Source organism: Anolis sagrei, chromosome 4 (assembly GCF_037176765.1).
Source record: "Anolis sagrei isolate rAnoSag1 chromosome 4, rAnoSag1.mat, whole genome shotgun sequence".
NCBI lineage: Eukaryota > Metazoa > Chordata > Lepidosauria > Squamata > Dactyloidae > Anolis > Anolis sagrei.
The window spans coordinates 83,422,872-83,441,274 of NC_090024.1; the positions used below are offsets into that span (position 1 = coordinate 83,422,872).

At 40.0% G+C, this 18,403-nt stretch overlaps 1 protein-coding gene across 2 annotated transcripts in view; it reads right to left on the reverse strand.

Moving 5' to 3' along the window:
* Window positions 1-18,403, reverse strand: part of GCNT2 (glucosaminyl (N-acetyl) transferase 2 (I blood group)) — a 77,709-nt gene that overhangs the window by 31,804 nt on the left and 27,502 nt on the right. For both annotated transcript variants that reach the window (XM_067467511.1, XM_067467512.1), the window contains one exon: window positions 17,084-18,029. In XM_067467511.1, coding sequence (XP_067323612.1) covers window positions 17,084-18,029 — 946 coding nt within the window. The remainder of the gene's footprint in view (window positions 1-17,083; window positions 18,030-18,403) is intronic.

Below are 18,403 nucleotides of genomic sequence, written 5' to 3' on the forward strand. Positions count from 1 at the left end.
GGATGGCGCGCGGAGGCCGGGTGTAAGGGTGAGCGCGTGCGCGCCATCCAATTGGCTCCGGCTCCTGCGCCCTCCTCCTCCTCCTGGCACTTCCTGGATGCGGTGGGATAATGTTTTGGGACACAGGTCTGCATCATTTGATTTTAGAAATAAATAATTTAATAAGGTAGCTACTTTTAATTACGTTTGAGAAACAGTTAACTTTTCTAAATAATAACAATGTTCGTAATTTATCTTTGGAGCTTTGATTCTATAACTATTTAATTTTTGAAATTAACTTTTTAGGCTTTGTGGGGGACTTCCCTTTTAGTAGTACATTCACATCATGTTTAATTCAGAGGTCTGTTGGAAACTAGGCAAATGGAGTTTATCTATGGAATGTCCAGGGTGGGAGAAATGAAAGCCATTCAATGCTAATCAAGGTGACCATTACTGCAACATTCACACTTACAAAATGTTTTGTAAATATTTACGAAATTTCGTAAATATCAAAACATTTTTTTGGAAAGTTTTGTAAATATTTTAAATATCGAAACAAAAAAACACCCCAATTACAAATCGATTTTAGAAACAAATTTTTTCTTGATCAAACAGGCCTAACTCCTGACGTTTCGCCTGCATCTATGACAAGCATCATAGATGCAGGCGAATTGTCAGGAGAGAATGCCCCTAGACCATGGCCATACAGCCCGAAAAAACTTACAACAACCCAGATAATGTGGGGTTTTATTCAGCTGTGTGGAAGGGGCCTTAGTTTTCCTAAGTGATTCCCTCTTCCTGTAAGGCAGTGGTTCTTAACCTTTCTAATGCCATGACCCCTAAATACAGTTCCTCATGTTGTGGTGACCCCCAACCATACAATTATTTTTGTTGCTACTTTTTCTACTGTTATGAATTGGAATGTAAATATCCGATATGCAGGATGTATTTTTATTGTTACAATTTGAACATATTTAAAGCATTGTGATACATCACAAAAACAATATGCTTGGGGGAGTATGGACAACAAATGATGGGATTTGCAATACCTTCAACTGAATCAGCTCTGACTTCCACATACCACTGAGACCCCCACGAATTATAGACCTGGACCAAACTTGGCACAGAGAACCCCCATAGCAACCATAGCAATCTTCCAATTTTTCATGTTTATCGATTCATTTATTTAGAGTTTTTATGCCATACCTTTTAGCCAAAAAGTGTCCCTGAGAAGCTTACAAATTATTACTTTGACAATTCACCACCAAGGCATGATGGAGCTATGCATGCTGAACTGGATTACACAGCAGTGTGGACTCAGATAGTCCAGTTCAAAGCAGATATTGTGGGTTATTTGCCTTGATATTCTAGGTTATATAGCTGTGTGTACGGGTCCCTAAATGGATTAGCAGAAAACTTGGTTTGCCTGGCATGTTTATTTTCTATAGCTAGGCAACACATTACGACCTCCATATCCACATTCTTGGACTTTACATGGATACATGAAACCTCAGATAATAGCAAACCTTATTGAACTGCATTAATTCTACAGTGTAATATACTCACAGTGATATTAAAGGGCTTTAATCATGCAGTATGGTTGCACCCCTGGACCAGTTAGTCCCATATATTTGCCTTGAGCATTCTCCCTTAGTTTTGCTAGTACAACGTATTCATCTGATTTGTCCTAGCAGCTTAGATTGTCCACAACCATCTCTTCCATAGATAAGGCATTGTAGGTGATCTGTAGCATCACTCTGGGCCCTTCCACACAGCCATATTATCCAGAATATCAAAGCAGATAATCCACAATATCTGCTTTGAATTGGATTATCTGAGTCCACACTGCCATATAACTCAGTTCAATGTGGATTTTATACAGCTGTGTGGAAGAGGCCTCTGTCTACCATAGTGAGCTTTGTTATTCCTCAGTAAACATGCATGGTTACTGTTGTTCTTGTTGTTTTAGAGTGTGTTGTTAATGCTAATTATGCTACCTTCCATTTGACTAGCATGGGAATTGTAATTGTCCCTTCTAGTACTTGGAGTTGTGATACTCTCAACTCACAAAAGAAGATCAGAACTCTTAGTACTTGGATGGGAGACTGAGGAGACAGCAAAGCCTGGAGAAGACAATTATGCTGGGGAAGGTGGAAGGTAAAAGGAAGAGGGGCGGACCAAGGGCAAGATGGATGGATGGCATCCTTGAAGTGACTGGACTGACCTTGAAGGAGCTGGGGGTGGTGACGGCCAACAGGGAGCTCTGGCGTGGACTGGTCCATGAGGTCACAAAGAGTTGGAGATGACTGAATGAATGAACAACAACAACATAGACTCTATTTCAGAGGAAGGAACTGGCAAAATCACCTCTGAGTATTCATTATGTAACTTAGGTACTGTTCCATTATCTGAGTGGAGCCCAGAAGGAGTTACTAGAGAGAGAAGGATAGTCCATTTTACTATTGGGGGGGGGGGAGTTGAAGGAGGAAAGCCATTTCCCCCATTTTCGCTAGTTATTCCCTCTCCCCTCTTCCCATGTCAAAAACGAGGGTTGTCTCCATGATGAGGACATGGGTTGGGGGGAACATCAGGAAAAGAGGGGGAAATGGTTTTCCTCCTTCAACCCACCCTCCATCCCTGTAAATTGGACTATCCTTTTCTCTGTAGAGCCATCTTGTGGCCTCTGCCCAAATAATTGAACAGTACCAAAATGTATTCATGGGGTCATCATAAGTTGACAAATGAATTCAGAGGCCCACACAAAAGATGTATATCAAGTTTAGGCAAACCTCAGGCTCACAGAGTTGGTCTTGTTTACATTAGAACCCTGGACACCATTAATTGGATCCTATGTTTAAAGACATATGCCCACAGAATCAAAGAGCCTGGCGCTGATTACATAGTTTTGAGCACCAGGACACCAACAATATCTATTCTACTTTGTTTACCCCAACATACCTTTATTTCTGAAGAAGGATGGAAGGTGTGCTTCAGGCTATTAGGGGTCAGATCAATGAAATACTTACCAGTAGATCCAGATCTAGCTTTTACCCAGAGCTGACTATTTTTGGAGAAAGTGCATGGAAAAACCCCATAGTTTTTTCAGAGGTGACTACTAGGACTAAGAGGAGGGAAAACAGGTTCTTCTGCCACCAGCTGGTGAGCTGCTCATGCCACAACCACCCCTATTGTTTTGCAAATCTTTTGCAACTGGCTAAAAACAACAAAAATGAATTTAATATTTATCTTGCATCTCCTTACGCTATCTTCCTGCTCCAGGACTAGATGAGTCTGGTCAGTGTTAATTGTAAAGTCAATAGTAGTTAGCAGGAGGAGAAAGACAGTGAAAAGCTATGGCCAAAATCATTAGTAGATCTGTTGCCCCCCAAACCAATCAGCTCCCCCCCACAACTCTGAAAAAAAAACCAAATAGAAGCTAAACTCAGAACAAATTACAGCTTGTGCAAAAAAAACCCAAAGAGATCAGAAGAGACAGTATCCCACATTGTGTCTTCAAAATGCCTATTGATTTATGAATACCCCATACATTTATCAGAGTTTTTTTAATGCAAGGGATACCCAGAGGTGGTTTTGCCAGTTTCTTATGCCAATATAGAAGTCCAAAGATGTTGTCAAAATCATTTCAAAAGCTTGGGGTCAACTTATCTATGGGTCAATGTGAGCACTGGTTTAAAAAAGGGACCATCAACTTCTCTGAGTAGAGTAGCAAAAGGAAAAATATTAGTTCATCCCAGGAGATCCTAAAAAGCACCAGCCCCCATATTCCTCAATATGGTGCTACTTCTGGTCTTTTTCAATGTCTGGGGTGGGGGTGGGGGTAGGAGGGTTGCAGTGGCAGCCAGGGATGGCTGGCCCATGAGTCTGAATTGATACTTTCTGGTGGACTGACTCTCAACTTATCCATAGGTCATATCAAAATCCATAATTTTGACCACAAAATCTGTCCTTGACATATACATGAAGTTGACTCAAACATGAGTAATGTTGTAGTCTGGCAACATAAGAGGATTTTTCTGACTGTTCAGGGGATTAAGGGCATGATGGCTTTCAAAATGAGGAGTCTGTGAGTGATTGGAGGGTATTGCAGGTAGACAAGGCTGATTTTTTTGGATTCTTCAGCTTGTTCCCAGGCAACAGGGGGACATAAAAGTACCAGTTCCCTTGAGAAATGGACTTGGGAAGATGAAGAGTTTTCAGGAGAGAATAGATTAGACCAGAGAACACAGCATGTGAAAAGCTGGCAAATCAGATTTTTCTCAGAGGGCTCAAGATAAGACCCAGAGATCCAGATGCATGAGGCATGGGTGGCTTGGAGGGTTTTAATTAAGTGGTTTGCTTTCGGGCCTTTCAGAGGAGACAACGTTGCTAAAGAAGATCAGTCTCCTGTTTCTGATTCCAAGTTCATGGTTTCTGTATTGTCAAAATTCCTGTTTCATGTTCCTGTTTATATCTATGCATCTTTGGAGAATTTACCTTGGAGAAGTTCCTGTTTTCATGTTTCATGTTCAAAGTTAAGCACGTGGCCTTTTGAATTAAATAAATACAAGAAACTGTGATAAATCAAAATTTGTCTAAATACAAAGAAGAGTGAATAAGACTCTTGTGAAGCTTCCAATGGCTGTACAATGGTTCACATCATTAAACAAGGAGAGAATGCAGAGCACCAACTACCGGTAGCTAAAGAGGTTACTTATTATACTGCAATCAGGGGCTGGATTAGGAACAAATTTAATAAATACATGTCAAATTCCATCCACAAGGTGGCAATGGTTCTTATATTTGTGTCCCACATTCCTTCCAAAATTGGGACTTATCTGCTTTTACATTTTAAAAAACAACAACTAAAAACATACAAAAAATAAATATTAAAATGGAATCAAACATTTCCCAATGCTAAAACAACCAAAGTTACAATTAAAATGCAATAGAAAAGATGAAAAGCTATGAAAACAGTTGAGTTTTTTTGCTGGTCGATGAAAGAACAGCAAGGCAGGAGTTCCAGAGTCCAGATTATCAAAGCAGATAATCCAGTTCAAAGTAGATAATCTGGATTTTATATGGTAGTGCAGAAAGGGCCTCCGAATATTCCCATCCACTGTGTTTCCAAGAATGGTGGGATTGAGAAAATGGATCATCCTAGTGATCACAGGAGCTGGGCAGTTCATATAGGTAGACAAACTGCCAGCTAACCTGGACCTGAGTCATAAAGATCTTTATACGTCATAATCTGTTACCTGAATTTAGCAAATTTTGCAAACAATGGAGCTGTTGTAATAGGAGGAAAGTATTGTTCCTGTAACTTTCCTTAGTTAACACTGCAGCTCCTTATACCAGCTGAAGTTTCCAAACACTCTTCAAAGGTAGCCTGAAGTAGAGAGCATTACAGTAATCCAAATAGGATGTATACTATCATAGCCAGCTCTGGTGTCTCAAGGAATTAGTACAGTTAGCACACAAGTGTATGAAAGTACTCTTGGCTACCACATAAACCTAAGTATTCATGTTCAAAACTGAGTCCATGTATATACCCAAACCGTTTCTGTTTCAGAGTGTAATCCCACCTAATCATCCAAGAAAACGAGCCCCCGGTGGCGTAGTGGGTTACAGCACTGTGCCAGCAGGACTGAAGACCGACAGGTCATAGGTTCGAATCCGGGGAGCGGCGGATGAGCTCCCTCTATTAGCTCCAGCTCCTCATGCGGGGACATGAGAGAAGCCTCACACAAGGATGATAAAACATCAAAAATCATCCAGGCGTCCCCTGGGCAACGTCCTTGCAGACGGCTAATTCTCTCACAACAGGAGCAGTTGCTCCTGACACGACAAAAAAAATAATCCAAGAAAACAAAATTCCTATTCCTAAATCTGCCTTTCAGGTACATATTTAATGCTGGTGGGGAGGGGAGAGGACACACAATATAATTGTGTAGAGTAACAGGACCCATGGGCAATAGAAACTGAAGAGACATGCATAGATTCAGGTAGCAAAACTTGTTGAACTTTGTGTTTAACAAAGAGACAGCTTCCAGGCATCTGAAATGCATTCTTTAGCTTTTAAGTAGAAATGCAAACTATCTTGCCACACTTTTAAAATGCCTAGTAGGGAGCCCGAGGGAGGAAAGGTATCCCATTTCTGTTGATTTAATTTCTGTCTTGCCCTTTCCTCACAATTGAGGACCCAAAGTAACTCACAACAAGACTAACAACAAGCACAGATCACAACTGATGCAATTAACTAAATTAATTTCTTCATTCTCTCTTATGTTTTTCTCAAGAGAATCTATTGCAAATTAGTAATCTGAAATATTAGAACTATTTGACGACCAATTAACTGCTAAAATATGTCGGATTGGAAGAATAGTTTATGGTCCACCACCAATTTCCCAGTGTTGTTTCCAAACTAAAGTCTTTGTGTGCACTCTCGCTCCTTCATTTCACCTGTCAATTTATGGTGACCCTATGAATTCCATAGAGTTTTCTCGGGGAAAGGATACTCAAAAGTGTTTTGGCCAGCTCCTTCCTCTAAATATAGCTTGTAGCACCTGGTATTCATTGGCAGTCTCCCAACCAGAGCTGACTCAGCTTCCAAGATCAGAGGGGATCTGGTGGCAAGATTCTTGCTCATTCTGATTTATATTAAATACCAGGTTTGTGTGTGAGAGAGAGCAAATCAATCCTGAACTCTTAGCTGAAGGACCAAATAGAGACTGTTGTACTTTGGACATTTCATGAGGCAACATGACACATTGGGAAGAACCATAATGTTTGCTAAAACTGAAACCTGGAGGAAAAGATGAAGATGTCACAGTCTTGATTTTGCCAGATGAACAAAGGTCTTTTGGAGATCTCTGATTCATAAAGTTGCCAATTTGATATCAAACAACTAAGGGAACAAGAATCCCAAAAGCTCTGCTCAGTCATTATAGTAGCTGCAACTACAAACATAGTTAAATAGCTCCCACCCTACACTATCTTCATCGGTTGAGCACTTCGCAGTCATCACTACCAGCCATTTCGGCTAGGGCTCCTGGCATTTGTTCTGGCTCAGTTTACCTGTCCAAATGTACCTCCCTCTATGAACCACCAAGGACCTTAAGATCATCCAGCAAAGCCCTGCTCTCAGTCCCACCTCCATCGCAGTCGTGTTTGGTTGGGACAAGAGAAAGGGCCTTCTCTGTGGTGGCCCCTTGGCTGTGGATCTCCCTCCCTTATGAGATTAGATCTGCCCCATCCCTCCTGATCTTCTGAAAGAAACTCAAATCCTGGCTGTGGGATCAAGCATTTGCAAAATAGACTGATTTACTGGTGAAGATAAGATTTTAATGGACCGCAATGGACTGATTTGGATGACGATTTGAACCAGCAAACTGCTTTAATGTATATTTATAATTGTTTTTAATGTATGCTAATTGTATTTTATGTTATGTTATTATATTGTGTCGATATCGAATAGTTGCCTGTTGGAAGCCGTCCTGAGTCCCTCTTTGGAGGTTGAGAAGAACAGGGTATAAATGATCTAAATAAATAAATAAATTTGCAATCCAGCAATGACTGGAGAAATAGATGATTCCCAGTCCTGCAGATACTGATATAAGATCCAGTATGGCACAAATGTTCTAACCGTGTGGTAGTTTGCATACTTAACACTGTGCACCTGAACAATCTTTCTCTGAAAATATTCAGATTGTATATAAACACCAAGGAAGATCATTCAACAAACAGGGTCTCAGCACATGGATCCTTGTTGTGGTTCCAGTTCTACATAATTCTGGTTATGTCATTTAACAAATGAATAAGGCAAGCATGCCATCACACCTTTTTATGGTGGGACTTAGCCACAAAAACAATGATAGAACTCAGAAGTCCCCTGCAGAGCTTTGGAAAGTTGACTCCAACCAGCATTATCCCTAACCAGTTGGGCCAGTGGTCAAGAATTGCAGGGGATTTGGGGAGCTGTAATTTGAACCACCTACTTCATGCAGAAGAGTCCAAATATAATAAGTAAACATATATCAGTCCAACTGATAATATCATAGCTTCCACTCTGAAAAATGGCACTGTGTCCCCGTCCCCACTCTGTTTCAAGCTACTTCAAGGTCTTCTAAACTAAGCTATCTGGGACACGTCTGTGGCTGAGAAACACCACTTGGTGGGAAAGTCACTTTGATAAGTCACTTTGAACACACACTGTACCTATAAAAGGCTTGTAATGTAAACATCACATTCAGGAGCCTTTGTTAATAGATTCTGTACCAGAACATTTTCACAACTTATAAGTCAAAGACATGAGAAGTAACATTTATAACTTTGTCAAATGCAGTGAGATGTTGACTTTAGGTTTATGTATCCTTATACTTTTTATGGAAATAGGGAGTTGTAAAAAGAGAAGTCACCACCTTTGAAATGAGAGGAAAAATGGAAGGAAATAACACACGGACCTGTAAAATATATACTAATAGAGGCCGACGGGTGTACAATACAGGACTTGAAAAGTATGTGGTAAATGGAGTTACAAATTACAGAACAAGATATGAGACAAGTGGTAGAGACAATAGGGACAACAAGGAAAACAAGAGTAAGAGAAATAAGGAGGAAAATATTACATAAGTAGTATCGTACACCCTGTAAATTAGCATCTATATATATATAAATGCTCTGTGCGTAATGAGTACCTTGAAAACAAAAGAACCAATGAATGAAATCACAACAAATTTGGCAACAAAACGTCTCACAACACAAGGAGTGACCATCACTCAAAAAATTATGATTTTGTCATTTGGGAGTTGTAGTTGCTGGATTTATAGCTCGCCTATAATCAAAGAGCATTCTGAACTCCACCAACGATGGAATTGAACCAAACTTGGCACACAGGACTCCCATGACCAACAAAAAACACAAGAAGGGTTTGGTGGGCATTGACCTTGAGTTTGGGAGTTGTAGTTCACCTACATCTAGAGAGCACTGTGGACTCAAACAATGATGGATCTGGACCAAACTTGGCACGAATACTCAATATGCCCAAATATAAACACAGATGGAGTTTGGGGGAAATAGACCTTGACATTTGGGAGTTGTAGTTACTGGGATTTATAGTTCACCTACAATCAAGAAGCAATCTGAACCACCACCAACAGAATTGGGGCACACTTCCCACACAGAACCCCCATGACCAACAGAAAATACTGTGTTTTCTGGTGGTCTTTGGTGACCCTTCTGATACCCCCCTCGCAATCCGCCCCCCCCCCCCAGAGGACCCAAACACAAGATTGAGAAATGCTGCCTTAAGGCCATCCAGTCCAACTCCCTTCACCAGGGCAAGAAAACATAAAGCCCTCCTGACAAAGAGCCATCCAGCCATAGATATAAATATATATGATTCACACACACACACATTTATGACAGATATAGTACCATAGATTTCAAAAGGACCACTAAAGAAGGACAATTATATGTTGCATGTTCCAGAGTAGGCAAACCAGGCACTCTCCACATCAACACTGACAAAGAAACAAGAAATACAGTTTAACCACAAGGATAGAGAAATTACATATATTAGAAACCAACACTTTCTCTTTACTTTATTTTCCAGATCACCAGACTGGGCCACAGCAACGTGTGGCAGGGGACGGCTAGTACTATTATAAAAAGGGGACCAGTCAGTGCGGGCATGGATGTCAACAGAAAGGACAGTTTATGCATATGATGTGGGAATATGAACAGGTACAATATTTCTGGCAGAGAATACAAAATGTGTCAAAACCAAATATTAGGGACTAATTGGGTTATAACAAAATAAATGGCAGTCTTAGTACAAAGAGAGGGAATGGGAAATTACAGGGAAATAACGGAAGCAATAATTGAGTGCACACAAGCAGTGATAGTATTGGGATGGAAAGACAAATCAAAGTGGACAGTAAATAAATGGTATCAGTATATGATGGACCAAATGGAATTTGAAATTATGGGTGTAAAATTAAATGATTTAAAATGTAATGAAAATAGAATGTAAAAAGTTGAAGAAAGATGGAACCGGGTCAAGAATTATATTATGAGTAAGTCTAGAGATCAGACCATAAGAAATAGAATACAAATGTTATACAGTATATAAATCTAGAAGGATTGTCTCCAAAAGGATTAATATGGGAAAGAAAATAATCCTCATGTTGGTGGGAATTGTAACTGTTGTGTTTGTCTAAGTGTATGTCCTAAAGTAAAAAAAATATATTTTAAAAAAGAAAACAGGCTGTCATTTATTTATTTATAAGTGACTGGTTTATTTGTTTTATCCCAGTCATGCCTCTAAATTAAGGACCCAAACTATCTCACTATAAAATTAAATATGAGTACACACCGAAACATATAATAAAAGAATGCGTAAATGCAATTAATTAAACAATGGCATTAGATAACATTTGGGTTGAAAGCAGTTTTCAAAAGCATTGATAAAAATCTGCAACATACAACCTCTAGAAACACCTTCATCAGCAGCCAGTCTTTTGTTCTATTTTTCCAGGTCATTCGCAAAAATAAACAAATTAAAAAAAAGCCCCAGCACTGCAGTCAGATCTTTTCTGGATCTACCTTCTTGTGGTGGGGCCTCCAGAGGGCTACAATAAATCAGAAGTGCATCTACACTGTAGAATTAAAGTGGTTTGACACCACTATAACTGCCATGGTGCAATGCTATGGAATGATGGAAGTTGTAGTTTTGTGAGGCACCAGCACTTTTTTTTGCAAGGAAAGGCTGAAGACCCTGTGAAACTACAACTCCTGTGATTCCATAGAATTGAGTCACAGCAGTTAAAGTGGCATCAAATTGCATTAATTCTATAGTGTAGATGTATCTGAAGTGAACAACTGACCATTAGCAGATGGATAGAATGAAAGGACATGACAATCTGTGGCCCTTTAGAAGTTGTTCAGTTAGCGTCCTTGCTATTAGTTCTATGGAGATAGATCAGAGGACAATTGCAGGCCAGCAACTGTTGACGGGTCTCATCTTTCCCACCCATGAGATCTATGGGACAAAATGTGGGATAGGTTTTGCTTTCCCACAAAAGGTAACATGGCTTCCATAATTAAGAGGACAAAAGGTACATTTTTTTATTTTTTAAAAAGACTTTGGATAGTTGTTCCTTCAATGCTAATTTGCACTTGTGATTTTTAAAATTTCATTTATGGATAACAATACTGACAAAGCTTAGAGAAGACAATGATGCTGGGGAAAATGGAAGGGAAAAGAAAGAGGGGCCGACCAAGGGCAAGATGGATGGATGTATCCTTGAAGTGACTAGTTTGACTCTGAAGGAGCTGGGGGTGGCCATGGCTGACAGGGAGCTCTTGCGTGGGTTGGTCCATGAGGTCACGAAGAGTCGGAAGCAACTGAACAAATAAACAACAAAACCAACAAATCAAGATAACTAAATGAGGAAAAACAGGAGGGGGAAAAAAGCTGCATTATCAACGTAGTAGTGCATTGTTTCAAACTTTAGCTCCTATTTTATTATCTACCTGATTTCTTACAAATTACTTAAGAAGTGGGTGTACCCACAATATTTGTTTTTCCTGATATATATCCTTTACTCCAGACAGACTATGGAGAAACAGAGCGGCTTCCAATTGGCAAGGGAGTCAGGCGAGGCTACATTATATCTCTCCATCTGTTTAACTTTTATAACAAACATTTTGTATCAAAAGCAGGATTAAAATCAAACAAAGGAGACATTAAAATTGCAGGTAGGAGCATCAACAGTCTAAGATATGCAGATGACACCATACTAATAATAGTATAAAATAACAAAGACTTAGAATGGCTACTGAAAAAAGTCGAGGAAGAAAGCACAAAGGTAGATTTACAATTGAACAGCAGGAAAACAAAATTAACAACCAAAAATGATTCAAAGTAGATGATGGAGACAGTGAAATAGTTTGAGATTTAACATATTTTGACTTAGTCATTAGTCACAATGGAGGTTGTAGAAAAGTAATCTGAAGACTAGGACTTGGAAGAGCAGCTACGAAGGAACTTGACAAGATCCTAATATGTAAAGATACATCATTGAATACTAATGTTAGCACTGTCTATGTTACTGTATTTTCCATTTCCATATGTGTCATGAAATGAATTATGGTTAGTAAGAAGAAAATCAACTCCTTTGAAATATTATTCTGGAGGAAAATTCTACAGATACTGTAGATGGCTAAAATGACAAATTAGATCTAATGACCTCATCAGACTTGCCACCGGAATCATCACGCATCATAGCAAATTCAGTGGTGCCCACCAGTGGGCAGGGGGAACCTGTTAAACCATGCCCGTATTGACCAGCATCCCTCCTACCTCATCCCATGGGGGGAAGCATCTGTCGTTCAGCTCTCCCCCCACCCCCCACTCTCCGTTAACTCAAAAGAACCTACAGGTCCTGCAGTGCAGCATCTACAAGAGGCTGGTTATAGTCACTCTTGAGGGCCTAGAGATTCACAGAGGAAACAGATCTCAAGGAGTCTACAGGGTCATCCAGTATGATTCTATGGTCAACTTCCAGAAGATGTTGAGTCAATATATTCCTAGAGAGTGGTCTCAGGTAAAACTTTTGCAGGGGTTCTCTGTCCCTAACCTCAGCAAATCTAGATGACTGACTTTTGTGATGATAATGGACATCCTACTGATTCCGCTCCTGTGATTCTCCAACACCTTCATCACACTAGAGAATGAATCCACTTCATTCTGGTTTCTGCCTCCTGCAGAATTCTTGGATTTGTAGTTTAGTGAGGCTGTTAAAGGCCCCTCCCTAAACTACAAACCCCAGAATTCTGCAGAAGGCAGAAACCGGGTTTAAAATGGATTCATTCTAGAAAAAGCACCACTGAACATAGTGTGACTTCTTGCTGGAGTCTGGAAAATTACACCAAGGATTGTCTTGCAAGTTAGTAGTGTTACAAAATGTACAGTATCCTCAATTGAAGATAGAAACAAATAACAATTGACTACCTAGGGTTTTTCTAATTGTCAGCATTCGGTGTGATATTTAATATACTGGTTAAATAACTCACTGATGTACAACCAGCAGGTGGTGGTAAAGGACAAATCTCATTGACGAATAAAACTTCTTAGGGTTCAGCCACACTGTGGATTTTATCCATTTGACACCACTTTAACTGTCATGGCTCAATGTTATGTAATCTTGGGGTTTGTAGTTTGGTTAGGTATCAGTGTTTTTAGGCAGAGAAAACTAAAGACCTTATAAAACTACAGCTCCCATGATTCCATGACCTTGAGGCATGGGTTCAGCCAGCTTTGTAAATATTAATCCTCATTATCATGACTGTGTTGTCTGTTGCATATGATGAACCCATTAATTCCACATGATTTTCTCCGACAAGGAATATTTGGAATATATTTTGCCAGTTCCTTCTTCTGAAATATAGCTTATAGCTACCTTGTGCTGGGATAGCCAGCATTCAGGCACAGCTATTTGTATGGTGCCATTGCTATATTATGATTGTATAGTATTTTGGCTACTTTCATGTAAATCCATCCTACTGTCTTTGAATTATGTTGACCCACCAGTGTTTCGAAATGGCTGTCTTTTCAGATTTTTTAGACTGGGTTTTTAATCATCCTAAAACAGTTGTACAGTGGTAAATGTTGTCATGTTGTCACTTATCATAAACACCCCTGAAATCAGAACTACAAAGAGACTGCACAAAACCAGGTAGACATGCTAGCAATGCTAGAGTTGTTTCCATATCCAGCAAGAACAGCTAACAACTTATTCATTCAAAAATAAGTCTCCCTGAATATCCAGCAATAATAACCAAGATAAGCTCACTGTGATTTAGTTCTTAGGACAATTTATTCTCTCCCCTCACTTAATGTGAAGATTGCAGGTAAACCTAAAGAGAACAGGAAAACCTGTGTCATGGTATCATAATTTCTATTAACGACACATTCCTGGCATTTCAATGCTGTGTATCCTGTCTCCACTATACCTGATAGAAACATGATACAAACCAATAGGATGGTAGGGTGGAGAGATAATGATATATGTCCCTATACCTCGACTTCATGTATACTTCAAGAGCAGGTTTGGGGGGCAAAATTATGGATTTTGATATGACCTGTGGATAAGTCAAGGTTCATCTCACAGAGAGCGGGTGGTCGCTTCTCAGCTTCAGGCATTCTTGCATTAAACCTATTACCTTGATCCATCGCAGTCTGGTTTTAGGCCTGGTCATGGAACGGAGACAGCTTTGCTTGCCTTGGGGGATGATGACCTCTGCAGAGAACTTGTCAGGGGGAGTGTGTCCTTGTTGGTTCTCTTGGACATCTCAGTGGCTTTCAATACCATCAATCATGGTATCCTTTTGGGGGCGGTTCTCTAGAATAGGTCTTGAGGGCATTGCATTGCAGTGGCTCCACTCCTTCCTGGAGAATCACACCCAGTTGGTGAAGCTGGGGGACACCTGCTTGGACCCCTGGCCATTGACTTGTGGGGTCCCACAAGGGTCCATTCTATCTCCCATGCTTTTTAATACATGAAACCGCTGGGAGAGGTCACCTGGAGTTTTGGAGTTTGGTGCCATCTGTATGCAGATAACACACAACTCTATTATTTCTTTCCACCGAAATCCAAAGAAGCCTCCCAGATTCTGGACCAGTGACTGACAGTTGGGATGGACTGGATGAGGGCTAACAAGCTGAAACTTAATCCAGACAATATGCAGGTCCTCCTGGTCAGTCATGAGGCCGATCAGGGTATAGGGTGGTAACCTGGGCTTGACAGGGTTACACTTCTCCTGAGGACACATGTTTGCAGTCTAGGGGTCTTCCTGGACTCAGCACTGATACTTGATGATCAGGTGTTGGTTGTGGCTGGGAGGGCCTTTGCACAGTTAAAGCTTGTGTGCCAGCTGTGACTGCCCCTTGAGAAGTCGGACTTGGCCACAGTGGTTCATGTCTTAGTCACATCAAGATTGGATTACTATAATGCATGCTATGTGGGCTGCCTTTGAAGACAACTCAGAAACTGCAATTGGTTCAAAGATCTGCAACCAGGCTACTAACCGGAGCCAGCAATAGGGAGCACATGATGCCCCTACTAAAGCAGCTCCATTGGCTGCCTATAGGTTTCCGATCGCAATTCAAAGTGCTAGTTATTAGGCATGTGCAATCCATGGTTCTAAATGGTTCTAAAGTACTTACAAAACTAAAGTTCTGGTGGTGAAAACTAGGGGGCGCTGGTGCTTTGCTTCTTCAGTGTTGCTAAAGTTCTGGTGGTGAACATTTCAGAACTCTAACAAAACTTTCAAAATTTCATTATAAATGGCAGTTCCTAATTGGTTCTGTCATAAAAATCATCAATAATGAAATAATAATGAAATTTTGAAAGTTTTGTTGAAAATTTCAGAACTCTAACAAAACTTTCAAAATTTCATTATTATTTCATTATTGATGATTTTTATGACAGAACCAATTAGGAACAGCCATTTATAATGAAATTTTGAAAGTTTTGTTAGAGTTCTGAAATGTTCACCACCAGAACTTTAGCAACACTGTAGAAGCAAAGCACCAGCGCCCCCTAGTGTTCACCACCAGAACTTTAGTTTTGTAAGTACTTTAGAACCATTTAGAACCATAGATTGCACATGCCTACTAGTTATCACCTATAAAGTCCTAAACCGCTCAGATCCTGCCTATCTTCATGACCAAATCCCCCCTATGAACCGACATGGGCTCTTAAGATCTGCTGCGGAGGCCCTCCTCTCGGTCCTGCCACCGCCACAAGCGTGGTTGGTGGGGATGAGGGAGAGGGCTTTCTCAGTGGTGGCCCCATGACTTTGGAACTGCCTTACCAGGGAGAATAGACAGACCTCTACACTGTCCTCCTTTTGTAAGGATTTGAAGACGTGGCTCTTGAATCAAGCCTTTGAGAATATATAGCCCCTAGTTGTCCTACTTAGTAGTTGCACATCCTGCACTTTATCCCATACCCTCTCCCCATTACTGCAACTGGCACTTATTTTATTCCAGTGCTTACAGTCTGGCCATGGTTACAGTAATTAGAGGATCACAGCTTGATTGAGTCTGAACTGATATTTTTTACATGTGCATCTGTTTTATTTTACTGTATGTTATATTGTGTTCACTTTTATGTTTGTTCTAAGCACTTTGTGCCATCTGTAAGCTGCCCTGAGTCCATCAGGGGAGATTATTATTATTGCAGCAATGCTTTCCCAAGGGGTAGCCACCATTTCCCTGCCCAAACATTCAAAGAGTTAAGATATAACATTCATATCAATTCATGGATAAATTAACCCAGTTTTTGGACTGAATTTTTTGACAAAAAGTTCTAGACTTGTACATGAGTACAGTGTTCCCTCACTTATTGAGGGGGGTTTGTTCCAGGACCACCCGCGATAAGCGAAAATCCACAAAAGAAGGGATGCCATATTAATATTTATACATTATTTTATATATTTTATATATTATTTTCTTACCCACGCTTCCTTACCCACCTCCTGGACCATCCCAAGGGCTTCCACTGGACGTAAATATTTAATATTTAATATTTTTATTAATCTTTTCAAAAACCCGCGAAACAGTGAGTCTGCTAAAAGCAAACCACAAAGTAGTGAGGGAATACTGTATATAGGGTACTGTGAATGCCTTTAAACAAAGATAAAATTGATAACCTTAATAAATGTTTGGATAGACATCATGAAATCTCATTAAACACCAAACAACAAAGTTCAGGATCTAAATAGTAGTACATTGCAAATGTGTTTTGACCTCATAGACCTTCTTCAGCTTTGACATGGTCCTACCATATATATAATGATTGCATAATAGCAATACTAGATAAAAAATTAACAACAACAATCCCCCCTTTTCTTTTCTCCCTCTTTAGACCCCCTTTCTTTCTCTCTTTTCTCTTTACTTCCCTCCCCATATTTTCCACAGTCTATCCTACATGCTACCCCTCTTTTATGCAAACTTGTTCATTTGAAAACCACAGTAAAATTACTTTAAAAAAAGAAATGACAACAATAACAGATCAATCAGGGGAGAAACAAAACATACCTGGTACTCTGTTCAATGTCGTCCAGAAATGTTCGTCAGGACTGTAGGTATCTTTGGACCACTCAAGGAGGTCAAGAGAACGTTGATCTTGGAGTATGAATTCTGCAAATTTCCTTGTAAGAGCAACGTAGGCAGAGCCAAAATAGATCGTGAGGCCATGCGGAGGAGGTGATTTCCATAATAAAGTAGGTAGAATGACAGAAAAGACGCCAAATCTTAGTTCTCTGTGGATATATTTTGTCCTTTTTTGAATATGAGGAGGAGGCAATACTCCATCAGCAATGTTTTTCCCCTTGAATTTTTTAAGATGTTGAATAATTTCCTTGTTGGTTTTCAAGGGGAAATCTTGCCCGCACATGTTGAGAAGGTATTTCCAGGGCACCTCAGACTTCACAAGATCTTTCATGCAGTTTAAGTCAGCCTGAAGCCGGGATATCCCAGCATACACCACTGCCTCTGACTGTGAAGCAAGGAAGGCATTGGGGAAGCAGCCCAACAATTGTGCCACATTCTTCTTGTATTTTTCAGGGGCCTTCTTATCCACATGGATACAGTAAATGTTTTGAGGCATATAGATAGCCCTGAAGACCCTCTCAAAAGTTTCAAACTCCTTGTGCAAAGTTATCATGTAGGCTAAAGGAAATGAGGCTTCTTCTTGAGAAAGCGACTTGGTAATATAGTGACTCTGGATCATGTAATAGCTGCAGTTAGATTTCCCAAATGATGTTTTTTGCAGGTTTTCTTGCACAAAAAGGCTCTTTCCCTTCACAATTGCTTTGCAAGTTTCTTCCAAGGTTGTCTGATTGTAACTCCTTGGGATATTTTCACCAGAGAGTTTTGATGTATACACCAAGATTGAAAGCAGAATACACAAGGTAAAAAATATTAGGAAGTACCGCATTCGTGAAATCGTAGTCATTGTTGGAAATAGCTGTTTTGTCTCATCCTAAATATGAAGCAAAAACAAATACAGTATTCAGGGTGATGGCCTTTGAAAAAAAAAAGGAACAAGTTTCTAAAATCACAATGCAGAAGGAAACCGATATCTTTAAACCAGTGTTTCTCAACCTTCCTAATGCTTTGACACCTGCATACAGTTCCTTACGTTGTGGTGAACCTCAACTATGAAATTATTTTCGTTGCTACTTCTTAACTGTAATTTTGCTACTGTTATGAACCATAATGTATCTAATATGGAAGATGATTTTTCATTCACTGGATCAAATTTGGCACAAATACACGATACGCCCAAATTTGAAACTGGTGGGGTTGGAGGGGGGTTGATTTTGTCATTTAGGAGTTGAGGTTACTGGGATTTAT